The sequence below is a fragment of the Bubalus kerabau genome, chromosome 17, assembly GCF_029407905.1.
Source record: "Bubalus kerabau isolate K-KA32 ecotype Philippines breed swamp buffalo chromosome 17, PCC_UOA_SB_1v2, whole genome shotgun sequence".
Taxonomy (NCBI): Eukaryota; Metazoa; Chordata; class Mammalia; order Artiodactyla; family Bovidae; genus Bubalus; species Bubalus kerabau.
The window spans coordinates 64,412,132-64,436,141 of NC_073640.1; the positions used below are offsets into that span (position 1 = coordinate 64,412,132).

The 24,010-nt window shown below is 41.3% G+C and overlaps 2 protein-coding genes across 9 annotated transcripts in view; both read right to left on the reverse strand.

Annotated features, from left to right (window-relative positions):
* Window positions 1–497: 497 nt before the first annotated feature.
* LOC129630717 (zinc finger protein 267-like) lies at window positions 498–9,059 on the reverse strand. Its single transcript, XM_055551214.1, has 3 exons — window positions 8,942–9,059; window positions 8,356–8,448; window positions 498–3,682 (listed from the first exon to the last, which is right to left on the reverse strand). The coding sequence occupies exons 1-3, from the start codon at window positions 9,057–9,059 to the stop codon at window positions 2,073–2,075; spliced, it is 1,821 nt and encodes a 606-aa protein (XP_055407189.1). The 3' UTR covers window positions 498–2,072.
* A 10,075-nt stretch (window positions 9,060–19,134) lies between these two features.
* The window catches only part of LOC129632144 (zinc finger protein 345-like), a 51,964-nt gene continuing 47,088 nt past the window's right edge, over window positions 19,135–24,010 (reverse strand). For 3 of the 8 annotated variants that reach the window (XR_008704324.1, XR_008704323.1, XM_055553586.1), the window contains one exon: window positions 22,730–23,196. Coding sequence is in view for 3 of the 8 variants with exons in the window: in XM_055553586.1 (XP_055409561.1) it covers window positions 23,139–23,196 (58 nt within the window). In the remaining 5 variants the exon portion in view is untranslated. Of the gene's footprint in view, window positions 21,221–22,729; window positions 23,197–24,010 lie in introns of those variants that run through there. The other 5 variants (XM_055553584.1, XM_055553582.1, XR_008704320.1 and 2 more) reach the window with 5 other exon arrangements.

Genomic DNA, 24,010 nt, shown 5'->3' on the forward strand with positions numbered 1-24,010 from the left:
ACAAACCGTAAAAAAACTACGTTTTCCAACACAGTAGAAAGCTTAGTATGGATGGAGTGTTCAATTACATTCATGTAAAAGAATCTAAAATCACGTCATTCTAAACAAGCATACAGATAGCAATCCACTCCAGTACTATTGCCTGGAAAATCCCATAGACACAGGAGCCTGGTAGGCTACAGTCTATGGGGTTGCAAAGTTGGACACAACTGAGCGACTTTACTTTTGCTTTCATACATACATTGCTAAGAATTGTAACTTTCTAACCACCAACCTTCATCTCACGATTCATGCTAATATGTCCATTTTCTATGTGTTTTAACTATGGAGTACTCCCTACAGTCATTGTACTTCAGAGAAACTTCTGAAAACAAGATTGATGAAATGCCTTCTATTATGCAATCTCTGATATTTATTTCCATTTAACTTTTGATTAAATACTTTTCTACATATTGGTTACGTCATTTCCATTGTTTTTTTTTTTTTTTTTTCTATAAACTCTTGTGTTTTCTGGTGCATGTTTAGGGCAAACCTCTTCCATCACTTGTTCCATTACTAGAATTTCGCTCCAGTGTGTGTTCTCAGATGTTTAGTGAGATAAGCACTCTGACTACAGGCTTTGCCACATTCAGTACATTCATAAGGTCGCTCTCCAGTATGCATTCGCCGATGTTGAGTAAGAGCAGAGTTGTAACCAAAGACTTCGCCATATTCAGTACATTTATATGGTCTCTCTCCAGTATGCATGTGCCGATGTTCAGTAAGATTATAACGCGTACTAAAGGCCTTGCGACATTCTGTCCATTTATAACGTCTATCCCCGGTATGAACTGGGTGATGTTGAAAAAGGGCTGAACTCCTAATAAAGGCTTTGCCACATTCTTTACATTTGTATGGTTTTTCACCAAATGGATTCGATGATGTCGAGTAAGAATTGAGCAATGATGAAAAGCTTTGTTACATTCTTTACCTATATCAGGCTTCTCTCCAGTATGGATTTGCTGATGAGAGGTTAGATCTGAGTAACAGATAAAGGCTTTGCTCATTCTGTACATTTATAAGGTTTCACTCCAGTATGAATTTGCAAATGTTGAGTAAGATGTGAGTTGTAAGTCAAGGCTTTGCCACATTCTGAATATTTATAAGATTTCTCTCCAGAGTGAATTCGCTGATGTCCAGGAAGAAATAAGGAATGACAAAGGCTTTGTTACATTCTTTACATATATAAGGTTTCTCTCCAGTATGAATTCGCTGATGTTGAATAAGGTCTGAGTTGCAAGTAAAGGCTATGCTACATTCTGTACATGTATAAGGTGTCTCTCCAGCATGAATTCACTGATGTTGAATAAGGCCTGAGTTGTAAGTAAAGGCTTTGCTACATTCTGTACATTTATAAGGTTTCTCTCCAGCATGAATTCGCTGATGTTTAATAAGGTTTGACTGGTAAGTAAAGGCTTTGCCATATTCTGTACATTTATATAGTTTCTCTCTAGTGTGAATTCGCTGATGTTGAGTAAGAAATGAGGAACGATGAAAGGCTTTGTTACATTCTTTACGTATATAAGGTTTCTCTGCAGTATGAATTCGCTGATGTTGAATAAGGCTTGAGTTGCAAGTAAAAGCTTTGCTACATTCTGTACATTTATAAGGTTTCTCTCCAGTGGGAATTCTCTGATGTGGAGTAAGAAATGAGGAATGATGAAAGGCTTTGTGACATTCTTTACATATATAAGGTTTCTCTCCAGTATGATTTCGCCAATGTTGAATAGGAAGTGAGTTGTAAGTAAAGGCTTTGCTATATTCTGTACATTTATAAGGTTTCTCTCCAGTATGAATTTGCCGATGTTTAATAAGAACTGAGTTGTAAGCAAAGGCTTTGCTACATCCTGTACATTTATAAGGTTTCTCTCCAGCATGAATTTGCTGATGTTGAATAAGGTGTGAGTTGTAAGTAAAGGCTTTGCTACATTCTGTACATTTATAAGGTTTCTCTCCATCATGAATTCACTGACGTTGAATGAGGCTTCAGTTTTAGTAAAGGCTTTGCTACATTCTGTACATTTATAAGGTTTCTATCGAGCATGAATTCTCTGATGTTGATTAAGGTTTGACTTGTAAGTACAGGCTTTGCCACATTCTGTACATTTATACGGTTTCTCTCCAGTGTGAATTCGCTGATGTTGAGTAAGATATGAATGACGGTTAAACGCTTTGCTACATTCTTTACATATATAAGGTTTCTCTCCAGTATGAATTCGCTGATGTTCAATACGGTCTGAATTATAAGTAAAGGCTTTGCTACATTCTGTACATTTATAAGGTTTCTCTCCAGTATGAGTTCGCCGATGTTGAACAAGGCATGAGTTGTAAGCAAAGGCTTTGCTACATTCTGTACATTTATAAGGCTTCTCTCCAGTATGAGTTCGCCGATGTTGAATAAGAAGTGAGTTGTAAGTAAAGGCTTTGCTACATTCTGTACATTTATAAGGTTTCTCTCCAGTATGAGTTCGCCGATGTTGAATAAGGCATGATTTGTAAGCAAAGGCTTTGCTACATTCTGTACATTTATAAGGTTTCTCTCCAGTATGAATTCGCTGATGTTCAATAAGGTCTGAGTTGCAAGTAAAGGCTTTGCTACATTCTGTACATTTATAAGGTTTCTCTCCAGTATGAATTCGCCGATGTTGAATAAGAAGTGAGTTGTAAGTAAAGGCTTTGCTACATTCTGTACATTTATAAGGTTTCTCTCCAGCATGAATTTGCTGATGTTTAATAAGGCTTGAGTTGTAAGTAAAGGCTTTGCCACATACTGTACATTTATAAGGTTTCTCTCCAGCGTGAATTCTCTGATGTTGAGTAAGAAATGAGGAACGACGAAAGGCTTTGTTACATTCTTTACATATATAAGGTTTCTCTCCAGCATGAATTCGCTGATGTTGAGTAAGAAGTGAGTGATAGTTAAATGCTCTGCAACATTCTGTACATTTGAAAGGTTTCCTTCCTGTATGAATTCTCCTATGTCTACTTAGATTGGATGACTTACTAAATATTTTCTCACCTATCTTACACTTGTTTTCTTTCTGTGGATTCTGAACAGCATCCTGTTGAGTAAGTTCTGAACAGTGATTAGAAACCTTACCATATTCACTACAAGTCCTCTCTCCAGTACAAGTACTCTTATCTAGAGAAAAACCTGACATTTGATCAAAGGTATTTCTACTATTATTAGTTTTTGAATCCTTGTTTGAAGATTCAGGTCCCTGATGTTTCTTAAGGTTTGAGTCTCCTTCAAATGTATACCTAGTTTCATTGCCGGAATATCTTCTCAGTCCGCCATAAATACTCTTGTAATTATTGGAGCTGGGGCTCTTACTTAAGGTCTGACTCATTTTATTATACATGGAAAGCTGTTGTGTATTAACCATACCACAATATGTATTGAACAATGATGGTTGGATTGCATCTCTTCCATTATCATCAACATTACACATCTTGGAATGGATAGAAGATATCTGTTGGGGGAAGAACTGTCTTTCATTTACCCTGGTATATTCCCAATCCGTCATTAAATTTAAGTTTTTGAGGTGTAATATTTGATACATTCCTAGGTTTACTTTTTGGAATACATCTTCTAATGCTGGATTCTTTGGCATCAAATCCTGGGTGTCCTGTGGAGACATAGCTGAAAGATACCAAATAACAAGTAATTTTACCTGCTATTCCTAGTGAATATCTTTAAAGATTTCCAGAAAATTGATGACCATAGCTAGTTTAAAAATAAAATGGAGATGGAAGGATCAAGATGCCAGAGGCTTAGGCAGATGTGGAGCTCATCTCTCTCTCCACAAATGAATGAGAAATGGGAACAATTCTCACAGAGCCCAGCTGAACACTAGCGGAGGCCCTTGGAAATCTGAAAGGAAAAGAAAGATTCCTGCTCTGTAGGGTAGGACAAAAGAAAGAAGAAGGAAAAAGAAGAGGAGAGGAAGTGGGTTGGGGCCTGCAACCCTGCAGGGAGATGAAAGTGAGGAGATGTCTCCATATTCAAGGAATCCCCTCACTGGGGGAGCTCAATTTGGACAGAAGAGCCTCATTCTCTGTGGGAAGAGAACATGGCAAACAGTGTGTGGCAGCAGGACAGAGTGAGACCTGCACACAGGGTTCTGACCCCAGCCCTGCCCACCCAGCCTTAGCGGCATGTCCAGCAATGCAGACAAGGGCTGGGTGCTGAAATGTGGGGTTTGGAGAGCAGACCTAGGCAGAGGACTGCGGTGTGCTGTGAGGAGACATACTGAGGGGACGGGAGTGAGGGAGGAGGTCTATAAACAGGATGCTTGTGGAGGAAGCGTGAACCACTACAGAGAAAGTGTCATTGCTGAGTGATGCCCAGAGAATGAGCCAGCTGCATCCTTTGTCCCTTATGCCTGCCCCTGCTGTCCAAGGACTATGAAGAACTCTACACAGCCTGGGATCATTTGAGCCCCCAGCCATGGCCTCCCCCATCGACCTCCTCCATAATCAGCAGAATCCGGAGCTCTGGGGCAGCCTCAGGAGAAGACACCTGTGAGTTGGCCACATGCACAGATGGAGCAGAAAGCACAGGTGAATGCCAGCAATAAAGAAGAAAAGCTGAAAACTCTCCTTGCAGCAACACAAGCCATGGTATTATACCCATGACCAGCTTTGTAACCTCAGCCCCTACAGAGCATCTGAACCAACAACCAAGGGCTCTCTCATTCACGGCAGGTATAGCTTTAGTAGCTGTAGACTTTGTGGGCTCCTATCCAAGGGGGCTGGGCCAGGACAGAGCCTGAGCTTCTCCATAGCACTACAGCGGGTCCAGCTCCATGCTGAATGCAATCACAGAACCTGACTTCAGTGAATCTATGCTGGTGACCTTGTGAAAACAACAGCTGAGAGACACCAGGGCCGTGTGCCATCATGCCCATGGTTAAGGTGGGGACAAGAGCAGTGCTAGCACCTCATAACATGAGAGCTTGCAGAACGCATGAGAGAGGACACCAGAGCACACCCTGAGGGGAACATTCCTAGAGGAGTAATATTCAGTGACTTCTCTCCCAGTGGGTGTGCCCCAATCCCACCTGCCTGGCACCACAGATCAGAATCACAGCAAAGACTCAGATCTGGGAGCTCTATTCCACCATGCAGGGAGCAGACACCACCAGAGGGCACTAACAACCACAGAACAAGGGGGAAACAGCCCTGAATATCCAGGGCAGGCTCTGGTCACAGTTAACAGCAATCAGAGCACAGATCAAGAGAGGACAAGGGCACAAACCTCTGGACCAACCTCACCCACCAAGGTGCAGCTATCAGAAGGAAGATTAACTAGGTGGCTGCATGCTTCAAAACAAAGACCACATACAGAACGCAGGACAACATGAGATGGCAAAGAAATACGATATAGGGGAAGAAACAAGATAAAACCCTCCAAAGACCACTGAATTAAGAGGTGATAGGCAATCTAATGATTACTTCTTGCTTTTAGTCATCTTAAGTGGAGACACTAAACACTTTCACAAATCCTAGGTGCCTAGTAATTCTTAAATCCACTTCTTGCCACACATGTTTCTGAGAATGTTCTATTAGCTGTTTCAATCTAAGAAGCATAAATGATAGTGACAGAGAACTAGTCAGAAACTGAGGACACATAAGACAGTGTCCAAGGAAGCTGAATACAAATAAGATAAACTTAATAAAGTACTAGTTTTAAGAAATTAAATAAGAGAGACTTTAAAACTATGATTGAAAGAGGGAACTCTACTCATTGCTCTGTGGAGACCTAAATGGGAAGGAATCAATAGGACGGTAAAGACTAGAGATCTCTTTTAAGAATATTTCATGCAAACATGGGCTCGATAAAGGACAGAAACAGGATGGACCTAAAAGAAGAAGATATTAAGAGAAGTTGGCAAGAATATATGGAAGAACTATACAAAAAAGATCTTAATGACCGAGATAACCACGATGGTGTGGTCCCTCACCTAGTAACAGACATCCTGGCATCCAAAGTAAAGTCGGCCTTAGAAGGCATGAGGACCAACAAACCTAGTGCAGGTGATGGAACTCCAGCTGACCTATTTCAAGTCCTAAAAGATGATAATGCTAAAGTTCTGCACTCGATAAGCCAGCAAATTTGGAAAACTCAGCAGTGGCCTCAGGACGGAAAAAGGTCAGTTTTCATTCCAATCACAAAGAAAAGCAATGCCAAAGAACGCTCAAACTACTACACAATTTCCCTCATTTCCAACAATAGCAAAGGCTCCAAATTCTCCAAGCCAGGCTTTAACAGTACGTAAACCGACAGCTTCCAGATGTTCAAGCTGGACTTAGAAACGGCAGAGGAACCAGAGATCAAATTGCCAACATGCCTGGGATCATATAAAAAGCGAGAGATTTCTGGAGAAACGACGACATCTGCTTTATTGACTATATCACAGCCTTTGATTGTGTGGACAAGAAACTGTGAAAAATTCTTAAAGAGATGGGAACACCAGACTACCTTACCTGCCTCCTGAGAAATCTCTATGCATGTCAACAAGCAACAGTGAGAACTGGACATGTGACAACGGACTGATTCCAAATTGGGAAAGGAGTACGTCAAGGCTGTACATTGTCAGCCTGCTCATTTAATGTATATGCACGGTACATATTGGGACATACTGGGATGGATGAAGCACAAATTGGAATCATGATTTCAGGGAGAAATATCCATAATCTCAGATATACAGATGACACCACCCTTAGAGCAGAAAGCCAAAAGGAACTGAGGAGTCTCTTAATGAAACTGAAAGAAGAGCCTGAAAAAGCTGGCTTCAAACTCAATCTTCAAAAAACAAAGATCATGGCACCGGTCAGATCGTTTCATGGCAAATAGTGGGAGAAACAGTGGAAACAGTGAGAAACTTTATTTTTGGGGGGTTCCAACATCACTGCAGATGGTGACTACCGCCATGAAAGTAAAAGATGCTTGCTCCTTGGAAGAAAAGCTATGACCAACCTAGGCAGCAAATTAAAAACCAGAAACACTACTTTGCTGACAAAGGTCCATCCAGTCAAAGCTATGGTTTTTCCAGTAGTCATTTACGGATGTGAGAGTTGGACCATGAAGAAAGCTGACTGCTGAAGAATTGATGCCTTTGAACTCTGCTATTGGAGAAGACTCTTGAGAGTCCCTTGGACTGCAAGAAGATCACACCACTCCATTCTAAAGGAAATCAGTCCTCAATATTCATTGGAAGGACATAGTGAAGCCGAAGTTCTGATACTCTGGCCACCTGATATGAAGAACTGACCCACTGAGAAAGACCCTGATGCTGGGAAAGATTGAAGATGAGAGGAGAAGTGGACGACAGAGGGTGAGATGGTTGCATCGCATCACTGACTCGATGGACATGAGTTTGAGAAGGCTCTGGGAGTTAGTGATGGGCAGGGAAGCCTGGCCCGCTGCAGACCATGGATCGCAGACTCAGAACTGAACTGACTGATATGTATAATTGATGCTCTTTGCTGTATAGGAGTACAAAATTGGAAAACAGCTATATTCCAATTAGAACTTTTAATAAAGATTTCTTTATATAATCTAAAAATTGTCATAGTTTGAATCAACCATTAATAATGTAGTGGAAAATGTGCTAAGATTTTATGTCCATTTATTTTAAAATTCTATGAGGTAATAAAACACAATAAAGTATTTTAGCACATTAGAATTGGGGCAAATACACTAAAGATATTTAGTATGAAATCATATAAGGTAAAGAGAAACTTTCAAGTCAACCTGAGATGTGCATTGTTTCATTTTCACCAGGTTTTGCTTTCTGCAGTGAAAAATTACTTGAATTTGAAATTTACTTAGAAGGTCCTCTGGGTCGCTCCCAGTAGATAGGAAGTTATAAATCAGAGAACAAAAACCCGTCCCTAGTATTCCTGGAAATTTGGTAGTTTGTCTACCACTCCACTCACACATTTCTGTCTAGAGATAGAAGGAAACTTTAAAAGGACTGTCATACAGTTACTCAGAAATGGGCAGAGTTTTCCTAGGGCCCCCAAGAAATCGAAGAGCAATGAATGAATGCAGTTTGTCAGAAGCCAAGAGGAGACTCTTAGGTCACACTGTGATGGAGAAAAGTAATCACTGGAGATAAATTCATGAAGATTTCAGAAAGAGAGAATGGGGCAGGTGATACATTTCTATCACAGTAGCAGAACAAACCCAGGTTTTCAAAAACCATTTCCATTGAAGCAAATCTCCCAACATCACGTGATGAAGGATGAGTTCCTTGCTGCTCCTTGGACCTCTCATCTGAGTCATCATCTCCAGCCATTCATACCTACCTGGGTAAATGGCTGTTGCCTCCATTCTCCTCATATTCCTGGGATCCTTCAATAGCTCCAGAAAGGTGACCAGGTCCACCTTAGAGAGAAGCCCTGGTGATCAGAGAAAGGAATATTTGTGTTGTTAGATTCATCAGTATCGAATCCAATATGTATTCAGGTGAGACGAAAATGCATTTTCTTCTAGAAAACGATTTCCTGAAATACTTTATTCAAAGCTGCTATACAATACTAACACACACCTAACAATCAGGTCCTGAGATTCTGGTCAAGTAGTACTAAGGCAAAAGTAAGTAGTGTCAATGTGAGATTAAGAGAGGGTGCAACTATTTAATACCACAGAACTTACACAATTACCACTAAGCTAGAATGAAGGATGCAGAGTACATCAAGGAAGAAAAACATCACCAGCACAACGATTCATCATGAAGCCTTTCTTTCTAAACTCAGAAATAACCTATTATCCCCTAGAGAGCACAGATCTGAAAATACTGTGGGAAACAGAAAATTTCAGAAGACATTCTAGAAATGACAGAACAAAAACACAGTGGGTAGATAAGGGATTCTGGAAGGCAGTTATCCTCACCCAAGGAGGCCAGGTTCCTGTAGTTCTCTACCATCACGTCCCTGTACAATTTCCGCTGACTGGGGTCCAGGCATTCCCACTCCTCTTGAGTGAAGTCTATGGCCACATCCTGAAACATTAGCCGTCCCTGAAATACAAAGTACAGATGCCAATAGGCCGTGGGAAGTCTTCCTAATGTGATCCAAGATGAAAACGGCAAGTTCAGAGACCTGGTCGTGATTTGGTGGCTTGGCTGGTATTATAAAATATATTTTTTTACACAGTTTTCCTATTTACCCAATTTCTAATGTGAAGAAAGGAGGATGAGTTATGATCCACAAGCCATTAGAGAAACTATTCTCATCTGAAAGAGCAATTATAAAATAATCAGGGCCACAGTAGCATATTTATTCCGTGATTCAGGAGCAGACCACGGCCATGTTTTAAGGCATCAGGATGGCAAAAGTCTAACCATGAGGGGTTACTTTTGGAGAAGATGAATAAGCTTTGTCTACATGTACCATAACCTTAAGTAATGCTTATTTACTTTACCAAAGTAACAAAAGATTTTAAAAATGAAAGTAAATCACTTAAAGGCAAAGAAATTCATAATCTCTTCTTGAAAGCTGCATTCTAAGAAAACTTTGTTGTATTAACATAGAGATTAGACTAAATTCCAGTCTGCTACCAGCTTACCAGATAGCAAACAAAAGCTGTTTATCGGTTAACCTTAGAAAAATCTTTTCCATAAATCATGAAGTAGCAGTATTTTTCCAAAGGCATCAGAGTGAAACCATAGAAGGCATGTTTAAATCTGATTAAACTGCAATTGACCATGTAGCCTGGTCACTACTGTGACTTGTAACACTTTAACAGGATAAGTAGAATTATAGTTGACCTGATTTTATTAGGGCATATCAGATCTATATGAACTCCACATAATTTTAGGATATCTATATTGGTAAAATCCACTATACACTATAATCTGAGAATATTTACACCCACTCAACAGGACTTCCCATGTAACTTTACATGTCCAATGAACCCAGGTAGTTTAATAGCTCCCTGGGATGTCTCAGGGGCCCTCTGAAGCATTTGAAAGTCAGCTAGAAGTCAAATCATTTAGGAAGCTTTGTGGACAAATATCAAAAGGGGTTATTATAACAATCTGTCAGATAAGATCTGAGTAACAGGCAAATTTGGCCTTGGAATATGGAATGAAGCACGGCGAAGACTAATAGAGTTTTGCCAAGAAAATGCACTGGTCATAACAAACACCATCTTCCAACAACACAAGAGAAGACTTTACACATGGACATCACCAGATGGGCAACACCGAAATCAGATTGATTATATTCTTTGCAGCCAAAGATGGAGAAGCTCTATACAGTCAACAAAAACAAGACCAGGAGCTGATTATGCCTCAGATCATGAACTCCTTATTACCAAATTCAGACTTAACTTGAACAAAGTAGGGGAAACCATTACACCATTCAGGTATGACCCAAATCAAATCCTTTATAATTATACAGTGGAAGTGAGAAATAGATTTAAGGGCCTAGATCTGATAGAGTGCCTGATGAACTATGGAATGAAGTTCGGGACATTGTACAGGAGACAGGGATCAAGACCATCCCCATGGAAAAGAAATACAAAAAAGCAAAACGGTTATCTGGGGAGGCCTTACAAATAGCTGTGAAAAAAAGAGAAGCGAAAAGCAAAGGAGAAAAGGAAAGATATAAACATCTGAATGCAGAGTTCCAAAGAATAGCAAGAAGAGATAAGAAAGCCTTCCTCAGCGATCAATGCAAAGAAATAGAGGAAAACAACAGAATGGCAAAGACTAGAGATCTCTTCAAGAAAATTAGCGATACCAAGGGAACATTTCATGCAAAGATGGGCTCGATAAAGGACGGAAATGGTATGGACCTAACAGAAGCGGAAGATATTAAGAAGAGGTGGCAAGAATACACAGAAGAACTGTACAAAAAAGATCTTCACGACCCAGATAATCACGATGGTGCGATCACTGACCTGGAGCCAGACATCCTGGAATGTGAAGTCAAGTGGGCCTTAGAAAGCATCATTAAGGAAATAAAAAAAAAAAAGAAAGCATCACTACGAACAAATCTAGTGGAGGTGATGGAATTACAGATGAGTTCTTTCAAATCCTGAAAGATGATGCTGTGAAAGTGCTGTACTCAATATGCCAGCACATTTGGAAAACTTAGCAGTGGCCACAGGACTGGAAAAGCTCAGTTTTCATTCCAATCCCAGGCAATGCCAAAGAATGCTCAAAGTACTGCACAATTGTACTCAACTCACATTCTAGTAAAGTAATGCTCAAAATTCTCCAAGCCAGGCTTCAGCAATACGTGAACTGTCAACTTCCTGATGTTTAAGATGGTTTTAGAAAAGGCAGAGGAACCAGAGACCAAATTGCCAACATCTGCTGGATCATGGAAAAAGCAAGAGAGTTCCAGAAAAACATCTATTTCTGCTTTATTGACTATGCCAAAGCCTTTGACTGTGTGGATCACAATAGACTGGAAAATTCTGAAAGAGATGGGATTACCAAACCACCTGACCTGCCTCTTGAGAAATCTGTATGTAGGTCAGGAAGCAACAGTTGGAACTGGATATGGAACAACAGAGTGGTTCCAAATAGGAAAAGGAGTATGTCAAGGCTGTATATTGTCACCCTGGTTATTTAACTTATATGCAGAGTACATCATGAGAAACACTGGACTGGAATAAGCACAAGCTGGAATCAAGATTGCCGGGAGAAATATCAATCACCTCAGATATGCAGATGACACCACCCTTATGGCAGAAAGTGAAGAGGAACTCAAAAGCCTCTTGATGAACGTGAAAGTGGAGAGTGAAAAAGTTGGCTTAAAGCTCAACATTCAGAAAACGAAGATCATGGCATCTGGTCCCATCACTTCATAGGAAATAGATGGGTTAACAGTGGAAACAGTGTCAGACTTTATTTTTTGGGCTCCAAAATTAGTGCAGATGGTGACTGCAGCCATGAAATTAAAAGACGCTTACTCCTTGGAAGGAAAGTTATGACCAACTTAGATAGCATATTGAAAAGCAGAGACATTACTTTGCCAACAAAGGTCCCTCTAGTCAAGCCTATTGTTTTTCCTGTGGTCATGTATGGATGTGAAAGTTGGACTGTGAAGAAGGCTGAGCGCCGAAGAATTGATGCTTTTGAACTGTGATACTGGAGAAGACTCTTGAGAGTCCCTTGGACAGCAAGCAGTTCCAACCAGTCTTTTCTGAAGGAGATCAGCCCTGGGATTTCTTTGGAAGGAATGACGCTAAAGCCGAAACTGCAGTACTTTGGCCACCTCACGCGAAGAGTTGACTCAATGGAAAATTCTCTGATGCTGGGAGGGATTGGGGGCAGGAGAAGAAGGGGACGACAGAGGATGAGATGGCTGCATGGCATCACTGACTCGATGGACGTGAGTCTGAGTGAACTCCGGGAGTTGGTGATGGACAGGGAGGCCTGGCGTGCTGCGATTCATGGCGTTGCAAAGAGTCGGACACGACTGAGCGACTGAACTGCACTGAACTGAGCTTCTTTGGCTGGCAATACTGTGTTTTCTGTCATTCTGATGTGTCAGGAGGACAATGGGTTCCTTGGGATCATGATTATGGGTAAGTGTAAACAAACCCGTTCAGAAGTTAAGAAGCTTATCAAGTCCAAAGAAACAGCATTTCAGGAAAGAGACAGAATAAACAAACAAAAGGACTATGCCTCTTACCTGGGAATGAGTCATTTCTGACTCCTTGCTTTCCTCTTCCTCTGGGCTTCCTTCTCACGTAAGATCAGTCTTGGGAAGTGACCCCTGAATGTTGAAAATAGACTGTTCAATACCTAGAAAACCACACTGAGCTCCCTATAACACAGCCCCACACAGAGGGAGGATCACAAGAGGTACAAAATACAATCCTCTACGGCCACTGACACAGCAGGGATTCTGGAACACAGACTCAAACGTGGTGTTTTTAGTTTTATTCTTTTCTTCAGAACTCGCGGCCCTTCCTGTGAAAACCACACGTTCTAGGCTGACCCTCCCCTTCAAACCGTAGGCGAGACTCTGACCAAACTCCATACAGATAGAGCCTCCTTTACCTCTTCGTGGATCAGGGACTTAGGGGTTGGGCAATGCAGGAATTTAAGCAGCGGTCTCCACAAGTTAGAAGGCAGAACTCCCAGAGAAGGACGTGGACTCTAGAACGATAGTAACAGGAAGCGGATGTGGACCCCAGGGAGCCGGCAGCTAAGATGAAGGACTTCAGAACTTCTCACGGCGATACGAGGACATACACTGGGGACGGGAAAATGGAGACGGTAGTTTGAACGTTCACAGAGACCCCCGAAACCCACGTGTGAAAGACAAAAGGCTGTGGGACTAGGAATCGGGTTTTAAACAAACAAAACTCACCAGGACACTCTGTCACTCATTTAAAAGCAATTCCGGGTCTGCAGGATACTGCGCACGCGCGGGAGGAAGATCCGGTACAGAGGCAGCTGAGTGCGCTACGGGGCGGCCAACGACATACGACGAAAGGGGAGAGGGTGGGACGAGGCCGGAAGCGCAGGTACTAATGGGCGGGGCCAGTTGGGACGGAGCCTTACCTCCCCTCACCCCGCCCCTGTCAGTTTTGGGTCTGTTGGTCCTTCTGTCGAGCTGTGTTTCCTTTCTCCGCCTTTTGATGCCTTTAATCTCTTTGATTTCCTCTGGAGCAGAGCTGCTTCCGGCCTGTTCTAAGTTAGTGTTTCAAACAACTTAAGGCAAAAGAGAAGAATTTTGAGACGTGCCTCTGTGGAAAGCCGAGATGTTTTCAGCAAGTTGAAAACGGGGAAAATGCAAAAGCCCTTTGTGTGTGTGTGTGAAGATGGGTGTCTCCTGAGTGACGAAAAGCAGAATGTAACCAGTCAGAAAATCCGTTGGGAGGAAGCCTCAGGAATTGTAACCAGAGACCTGCTTACATCAGGGAACCTGGCTTTTCTCTTAGGAAGTGATTCCAGAAAGAAAAAGGGCGACCGGAATCTACATTGTCGTTTATAACGTAACCTCAGAAATGACATACCGTTACTCCTGTCAGAATCTGTTGATACACAGATTGCCTCTGTTAATTGTTGCTGCTGCTTCTGAAGCAACTAATTGCCCTGCTTCTTCCAGGACTGAACACGTTCCCAAGAAGCAGGACTTTTTGTGCTAAAAGTGGGCACGAATCTAGGGAAATGGGACGCGTGGATCACATCGACTGCTCTGCACTTAGCTTCCCAAACACCCTCCCCCACTGTTGGCTTTCTTTCCTAACCTCCTCCTCTTCACCCAGTCCTTGAAAGGATAATCTGGAGAAGCGCTAACACAAGACAGGAAAAATAGTGAGGGGCCTACAGACCATTGTATCCCAGGAGAGTACACCTTTCTCTTTAAATGTGAGATTAGCAACTTCCCTGGTAGTCCAGTGGTTAAGATGCTGTGCTTTCACTGCAGGTTATTGGGTTCAATCCCGACTCGGGGAGTTAAGATCTCAGAGTTGAAGTTTTAATCATTTCTTACACAGAAAGCATTAATCATTACAATATAAAGAAAAATGTATGTCAAGGTAATAAATTACTTATTAAAGAAAATGTGTTTAGGAGCATCCCCAGCAGCCCAGTGGTTAAGACCCCACCTTCCGATGCAGCATTGCGGTTCCTTCCCTAGCCAGGGAACTAAGATCCCACATGTTTTGGGGTGTGAACAAAATGAAAAGAAAATATGTTTCTTAAGTATCTGTGAGTGGGGACAAATTCTAAGTAGAGGATATTGATACTGATTTTCATGATAAAAGTATCAGTAGGTCAAATCTCACGGTTCCCTGCTGGAACCTCTGGTTCTGAATATGACTTTGGTCATGAAGAACTAGGAGAATATTCTCTAGGGAGTTGGCACTAAGGTGTACTGCTATTGCAGACTACAGTGGAAATTATGCAGGAATTTCTATCTATCAGACATTGAATCCTAACTATAAACAGGGGGTATTTGCCTCAAGATACTTTTGAGAAGTTCTATGACATTTCAGACAATGAGGTATCAACATTTCACCTTTGTAAAATGACAGATGGAGAAATTCTCGAAAACCCCTCTCAGGTGCTTTGGCTCCATTTGTCTACTCATAATCTTAATGGAGGCACAGTTCAGTGGTCTCAAGAATAGGAAATAACTCATTTTTGGTTGAAACACTTCTCATGGATACAAACTATACAAGCAGACACATGAAATTCCCTTCCTTTGTCAGACCTCAGTATTAACTACAGGTTCCTTGAGAGTCCCTGTCTATATCCAGGGACCAAAGGGAATAGAACCTTCCTCAAGCATTTCAAGAGTCCCTTTGGAGATGATCGGTTCAAACTTTTAATTGTTGTTTTATAATTAGCAACTGAGCAATAAAGATTTTCACAAATAATCTCAGTTCTCCAAGCCAGTCTCACATCGCAGATACAGGTGAAAAGATAATTGCAGTTCTGAGGGGACATGAGGTCACAGGATCACAAACCCCTATCTAGGGGTCTGGCTGCCTCCCTCCCTGTCACAGGAGCAGCTTGACATGACCAATACTCTGAACCCAATATCCGGGCTATGTGAGAATACCAAGTGAGTATTTTCTGTTTCAGCTTGTGAGCAAGAATCTGCAAGAAACAGGTGCTTTCAGGAGTCTGGGTTGGTGACCATTCAGGAAAAATGAAGTGTTCTGACTCAAAGTAATGCAGTGCCAAAGCAACACTGGAAGGAAGAATAATTCAAAAAATGTAATAGAGCTATTAAAGGGAGATTAGATGCTACCAGATGTCAATTCGCAATGCTTCCTAACATATCTTAGTGTAATTCTTTTTGAAAAATATTTACTTATTTGGCTGTACTGGATCTTGGGAGAAGGCAATGGCACCCCACTCCAGTATTCTTGCCTGGAAAATCCCATGGACGGAGGAACCTGGTGGGCTGCAGTCCGTGGGGTCGCAAAGAGTGGGACACGACTGAGCGACTTCACTTTCACTTTTGACTTTCAAGCATTGGAGAAGGAAATGGCAACCCACTCCAGTGTTCTTGCCTGGAGAATCCCCAGGACCGGGGAGCCTGGTGGGCTGCCGTCTATGGGGTCGCACAGAGTCAGACACGACTGAAGTGACTTAGCAGAAGTAGCAACAGGATCTTACTTGTTATATATGGGATTTAGTTCCCTGATTAGGGATCAAACCTAGGCACCTCCCCCAAGTCCTGACCCCCCCACCCCACCCCCTCCCTCGGTGAAGCTAGCATTGAGAGCCAGGTGTCTTAGTCACTGGACCACCAAGGCAATCACAGTGTAATTTTTTTTGACAGTGATTGTTATTTTAGAATCCAAGCGATATGAAACCTAATGCTTAGTATAACTGATGACTGGAATTGCAGAGATGTATGGGAAATCATGGAGTACCTTACAGAAATCATACATTTTGGGGGTTATGATATGTGTGCCAACAGTACCCCCAAGAGCAATAAATCTATAGGAATGATATTTATTAGAAACAGTGTATACATTTGACAATAGTGTGCTTAGTCCATCAGACGTGTCTGACTCTTTGCAACGCCATGGACTGTAGACAGCCAGGTTCATCTATCCATGAAAGTCTCCAGGCAAGAATAGTGGAGTGGCTAGCCATATCCTTCTCCAGGGGATCTTTCTGATCAAGGTATCGATCCCTGGTTTCCTGCATTGTAGGCAGGTTCTCTACCATCTGAACTACCAGAAAGCAGTAGAAATACCTTCTCTGACTCTGGAATTTATAAAGCGCTTAACAGAGACATTGTTTCCTATACAAAACATCCATAATTGGGTGATTTGTGTCAGACCATTATCCAAAAGTAACTTCAGAAATGGGTTTCAGATGGCGGCTCTCAGGCATAAAGGCCTAGTGTGTCCTATTCTCTGATTTGAAAATATTCTCAAAATTTATAGTTGTATAACTTCATTTTACAAAGTAAAATTCACTTTCTTAAAATGTCATTTTCTTTAAATGTGATATATTAATGTTTCAGATATCTTGACTTCCACTCAATACTTTTAATGTCACATTAATTAACAGATTAGTTTGTGATTTGAAATTCAGTTCAGTTCAGACGCTCAGTCGTGTCTGACTCTTTGAGACCCCATGAATTGCAGCAGGCCAGGCCTCCCTGTCCATCAGCAACTCCCCGAGTTCACTTAAACTCATGTCCATCGAGCCATCTCATCGTCAGTTGTCCCCTTCTCCTCCTGCCGCCAATACCTCCCAGTGTCAGAGTCTTTTCCAATAAGTCAGCTCTTGGTATCAGGTGGTCAAAGTATTGGAGTTTCAGGTTCAAAATCCTGCACTCAATGTGCCAGCACATTTTGGAAATTCAGCCCTGGCTACAGGACTGGAAAATATCAGTTTTGATTCAAATCTCAAAGAAAGGCAATGCCAAAGAACGGTCAAACTGAAGCACAGTTGTTGCACTCATCTCACATGCTAGTAAAATAGTGGTCGGAATTCTCCAAGCCAGGCTTCAATAGTATGTGAACCAAGAACTTCCAGATGTTCAAGCTGGATTTCGAAAAGGCAAAGGAAACAAAGATCAACTTGACAGCATCTCTTGGATCATAGAAAAAGAGAGTTCCAGAAAAACCTCTACTTCTGCTTCATTGACTATGTTAAAGCATTTGTGTGGATCACAAGAAACTGTGGGAAATTCTTAAAGAGATGGGAAAGCCAGAACACCATAGCAGTCTTCTGAAAAATTAGGATGCAGGTCAAGAAGCAACAGTTAGAGCTGGACATGGAACAGACTGGTTCCACATTTCAAAAGGAGTACATCAAGGCTGTATGTTCTCACATTGCTTATTTAACTTAAATGCAGAGTATTTAGTATTTAAGCTAAATCCGCAGCTGGATGAAGCAGAAACTGGAATCAGGATTGCTGGGAGAAATATCAATAACCTTAGATATGCAGATGACACCACCCTTAGGACATAAAGTGAAGAGGAACTAAAGAATCTCTTGATGAAAGTAAAAGAGGAGACTGAAAAAGCTGGCTTCAAACTCAACATTCAGTAAATGAAGATCATGAAACCCAGTCCCATCACTTCAGAGGATGGACTTCAATAGGTGGAGAAACAATGCAAACAGTGACAGACTTTATTTTCTCGGGCTCCAAAATCACTAGAGATATTGGCTGCAGCCATGAAATTAAAAGGCGCTTGTTTCCTGGAAGAAAAGCCATAACCAACCTAGAGAGCATATTAAAAATTGAAGTCATTACTCTATTAACAAGGGTCTGTATAGTCAGAGCTATGGTGTTTCCAGTAGTCAGGTATGGATGTGAGAGTTAGACCATAAAGTAAACTGAGCGCTGGAGAATTGATGCTTTTCACCTGTGGTTGGAGAAGACTCTCAAGAATCCCTTGGACAGCAAGGAGATCATAGCAATCAATCCTAAAGGAAATCCGTCCTGAATATTCATTGGAAAGACTGATACTGAAGCTGAAGCTCAAATAGTTTTGGCCACCTGATGAGAAGAACTAACTTATTGAAAAAAACCCTGATGCTGAGAAAGATTGAAGAGAGGAAGAGAAGGGGACCTCAGAGGATGAAAATGGTTGGATGGCATCACTGATTCAATGGACTCGAGTTTGAGCAAACACTGGAAGTTGGTGATGGACAGGGAAGCCTGGCATGCTGCATTCGATGGGGTTGCAGAGAGTGGTCACAACTGAACTGAACTGAACTAAGTTCTACTTTTCACCTTTTTAATAAAAAGACTTTCCATTTTTACAAATCTGTAACCTGTATTAGGCTCATTGCTACTTATGGTTCCATGAAAATACTCATCCTGGCATGAATTTTGATGTATATAAACGTGTATTATAGACATGAATTTTATTTATTTTTATAATTTTAACTTATGTATGTTTTACAGCCAGAGTCCAGCCCTGGTTGGATCCAGGGATTCCCTCGGGAGGACGGCGTCAGGGACTGAGAGAAATAAAGGGATAAGAAAGAATTTTGCAGTTAAGAAAATAGAGGAGAGAAAAGAGGCTGATATTCCTTGGTTTATGCAGAAAGCCAATAAAGCCCCAGCACAAGACTTGCTGTGTTCATGTAGGCCGCAGACACCCTCTCGAATAGCTGAATGTGCCCCGCCTTAGGCGGCTTCTCGAGTGGGTCTTAGAAGCCCAGGCAGGAAAGTGAACACAGAGGGCCCCTGCGCTGCAGGGAATCAGCCTGAAAAAGGAAAAGGAAAGAGAAAGAACGACATGGGGAGACCAAGCTTTGGTGGGCAAGGCCCACACTTTATTTTCCAAAGTAGTTTTTATACCTTAAGTTGTGCATAGAGGATAATGGGGGTGGGGTAGAGTCATGCAAGGTCAGCGGTGCTTGATCGTTATCGAAGCCAGGCTTTCTTTCTGCAAACTTGTCATGTGCAAAAGCTTTAGGTGATTTACATCATCTTCTGGCCAGGAGGCCTGTTAACATTTGATGACCCTTTCTTCAGAAAACTTATTTTTCTCTAAAGGTGATTATTCTAAAGTCAGGCACCACCCTCTGAAAGCATTAGATAAAGTTGCATTGCTATAGGGCAAAAGTGTGGTGGGCTATAACAAGAAAAGAATTAACCCAAGTGTCCAAGGTTACAAACATTAAAGCTACTACTTACATTTCTATATACCAACTAGATTAATCAACACAGTCCCAGGGACACAATAGGTAAGAGATATGGAAACTTGGCAGCAAGCATCAGCTCAACAAAGAAATCCTCTACTAGTTCTCTTCTAACAATTTTCACTCTCTGAGATGCTCTACATTGTTAGAATATCTTAAGCTTCCCTGCCTCTTGTGGTTGGGAGGCTGTGAACAATCACATGTGTAGCTGCAGGAATCTGAACAAACCTGTCAGGCAAGCTAGAAAGTCATCAGAGGGGTTTGAATTGAAACATTCCTATTATGCCCAGGAGACTTATTAACTAGAGCTCTAAATTGATTTTCTTTAGAGAAAGGTGGTCGGGGATAGCCCCCTGTTAATGTCAGAAGAGTTGGTGAAGGTTGAGAAATAGTAAAACATACAGATTTTGGTTTTGGGGTAGATGCTCGGGCAGGTCCAGGGGGGCCTCTTGAGTTCTGATTCACCTTTGCATGTCAGATCCTCTCCACATGACCTTTGTCATGGGTGGTAACTCCCGTGCTGGGTCCTGGCATTTTACCAAGATTTTAAAAAACTTTGATTCACTATTTGTTGGAAAAAAAAAAAAATCATCTTTTCACTACTGCTTTGTAATGCAGTATTTATCCTCCTTCCCACCATTGCACTGAACTTATCAATTCACATCCACCTATTTCTACTTTATTATCAAACTTTCATTTATTGTAAATAAATGGTATGCTTTAATATTGTTTCCTGAATATTTTTACTCTTAGTTTATCTTTACCCTGTGTGAACTTAAAAATCATCTTGTGTAGTTTAGAATATAATCATGATATCTTTACTGATATTACACTCATTTGTTCCTTACCCAGGGATCGAACACTTGTCTCCTGCTTGGCAGGTGGAATGTTTACCATTGAACCACCAGGGTATGACTTTTAAATCCACATTGATATTTCTTTAAGTTTTTTCACTGTTACACATTCAAATATCAGACACTTGTTTTACAGGAAGAAATATAAATACTTCTTTTTCAGTGGCATCTAAGGTAAATGAAGACTTCTTAAGAGTATCAATTCCAGTTGACATGGTACAGAGTTCTTCCTCATTTGCTCATGCAGGATTCTCTGGCTCAGAAGAAGATTGTTAGTTCCCGGGATTTGACAGAATGGCCCCCGAGGATTTGGCAATAGGAGTGATCTTTTTATTGTAGACTACGGCAGGGATTATGGGGAATTTCTGTCTTGTTTACCATTTTTGCTCCCTTTATTTCGCAGGAGGCAAATGTCGGTCCACAGACTGGATTCTCAAGCAAGTGACTCTCGCCAAACTCTTAGTTGTTCATTTGAAAGGAATTCCTGTAACACTGGCAGCTTTGGATGCACACTTGCTTTTTCCGTTCCAAGAGTTGGCAGAGATGTGTCCATTGGCAGCATCTTCCTCTTGAGTGCCTTTCAGGTGATCGTCATTCCCAGTGACTCCAGGTGGGCAGAGCTTAAGAGAAAAGCTCCCAAATATGTGGGCACCTTCAGTATCCTCTGCTGGATCTTCAGCATGATTCTCAGTATTTTGCTTCCACTTTAAATGACTGCCAAGTGGAAGGACACAATCAACACAGAGAATACAGATCATGGCTACTGTTATTTGTGGCGTGCTGCCCCAAGGCCACAGATGTGAAGCCTTGCACCAAGAACACAGAAGAGGAGCTCAGAATCAAGGACACTTTCAAAGCTGACTAAGCCCCTCTGAAACCTTTTTAAAAGCCCACTGATAGTCATACCAGGCTTCCTGATTCCCAGTGGGGCAAAGATGCCCACTCCAGTAAGCACCCTATAGTGCCTCAACCAATCACCTAACATCAACCATCCAGCAGCAATTTTGCTTTGAGGCTGTAAAAATTGGCTATTAGCTCATGGAAACTGTCGGCATCCCCTGGTCTGTGCACATGTGGGCCCACTGTACTCACAGTGCCTGCTTTATCTCTGCCCTTTGTTTTTAAGAAACTCACTCCTTTCTGAAATGCCCTGTGTCTGGAAATCCTTTTCCAACCCGCACTCAGAGTGCCTCAACACTTATGGCTGATTGACAATGTTGTACAGCAGAAAGGAACACAGCACTGTAACAATGTAGAAAGGTGGGATGGGGAGAGACGTGGGAGGTAGGCTCAGAAGGCAGGGCACAAGGGTGTACCTATGGCTGATTCTTGTTCATGTTTGACAGAAAACAACAAAATTGTATAAAGCAATTATCCTTCAATGGAAACATTTTAAAAAGATTAAAAAACTCAAAAACTAAAAATATATACATTCCAAAAGAAAAAAAACTTCTATTTTTACAAAAAATTTTAAAACAATTGCACAGTGGATACAAATCCGCCAGCAAGTGCAGGGGATATGGGGCTGAACCCTGGCCCAGGAATATTCCACACGCTGCAGGGCAACTTAGCCTGTGCAGCACAACTACTGAGCCTGTGTGCTGCAACTACTGACGCCTAGAGCCGTGCTTCACAGAAAAAGCCACTGCAATGAGAAGCCCATGCACCACACCTAGAGGAAGCCTGCACACAGCAACAGACAAAATTTTTAAAATGTTTAAAATATCAGGGACAAAAATAACTCAATCAAAAATTGGACCAAGACCTCATATCTCCAAAGAAGACATTTCGATGGGCAAGAGCCAAATGAAAGACACTCAGCATCAGTAATTATTATAAAATGGAAAACAAAACTACAATGAGGTATGACCTCATTCTAGTCAGAATAACCATTATCAAAATGCCCACTAAAGATAAAATAAAGGCTGAAGAGGCTATGGAGATCAGGGAACCTCCTACATGACTGAAGGAAATGGAAGCTGGTGCAGCCGCTAGGGAGGACAGTGTGGCAGTTCCTTAACAAACGCAACCTCCTGACATGTAAGGAAATAAATTCCATGAAAAGTCGACAAAACAGATTAGTTGACAACTCTGTAAATTTGTGGTAAATCATCTGCAATGCTGATATTCTCACTTTTGATCTATCATTCCCAAATTCTTTAAATAAATATGCACTAAAACTCCTACACTTGCACATTCGATATTACTTTTCTCACTGCTAATGTATGTACCTTCAGATATTTATATATTACATTCAATGTATGTCAAAGGCATGAGGAAACAGTTCCTTTAAGCCTAGATGAGAGACATGTGCTGAGAATTTTACATGTGGTAAAATTTTACGAATCGTAGTTCAGAATTTTGCAATCATGTTTTTTAATTGTCCTTCCTGTGACTTTGTTACATTTATATTTGCTAAAATGATCCCATGGAAAGTCTTAGTTCAACAGAAGAAGAAAGGATAATTGAAGCTGGTGAGTTTATGAGAGAATTCACAGCAAGCTTTGAGGGACCCTGTGGGAGGTCAAGGCTAGAACCAGGCCCAGACAGTGCCAGGAAGTGGCACTCAGGCTTATAAGTAACCCTGGGTGAAGTGCTCTGGGCTCCGCAGACTGAGGGTGAATCGGTCCCTTCAGACCAAGACGAGCAGGATTCTGGTGAGCTCTGTGAGGGTGTCATTGAAGGGGGACCTGTGAAGTAGAACCTGGGGTTGAGCAAGACTGCTGATCACAGTCTTAACACTTCATTCACTACAATCAATTGAAACACTAGAAACCATTCACTTTTATTAATAACCATGTATTAATTTCACACAAGGTTGGAATTAAACATTTACAATCCACAGTATGATCCAGGATTAAATCAGATTAAAAGTACAGAGAAATACTCATTTTTCTGATAAAAGGATGTGAGGATCATTATGTTTATGACTTACAAAACAAAGCCTAGGAAACTCTTAGTAAACAATAAATACACTAATTACATGCCTTTTCTGGGAAGGGTTTCTAATACATTTCTAGGTTATCACAGAAGCTGTCTTTATTTCAACATTGTCAAGTCATATACTTCACTTATGCTCATATTATAAAGATAAATCAGTATTGTAGTGAACTGTGATTGTGTTCTTCCAGTTCAAGTGATATAAGTATTGACAATTTAGAACCAACTTTTGGAGAAGTTCCCTGGTAGTCCAGTGGCTAAGACTCCACATTCCCAATGAAGGGGATCTGGGTTCAATCCCTGGTCAGGGAACTAGGTCCCACATGCTGCAACTAAGATCTGATGTAGCCAAATAAATAAATATTAAATAAAAAACAATAGAACCAACTTCTTTCTTACTTTAATACATGGAAAGATTTCATGATCACTTATATTATGGAAACCTCCCAGGATACTTCATATGAATAACAAACACCTCCAGTTAGATGTTCATTGTACATTTTACATTATGGTATTGAGGAAAGTGAAAGAGGAGAGTGAAAAAGTTGGGTTAAAGCTCAACAT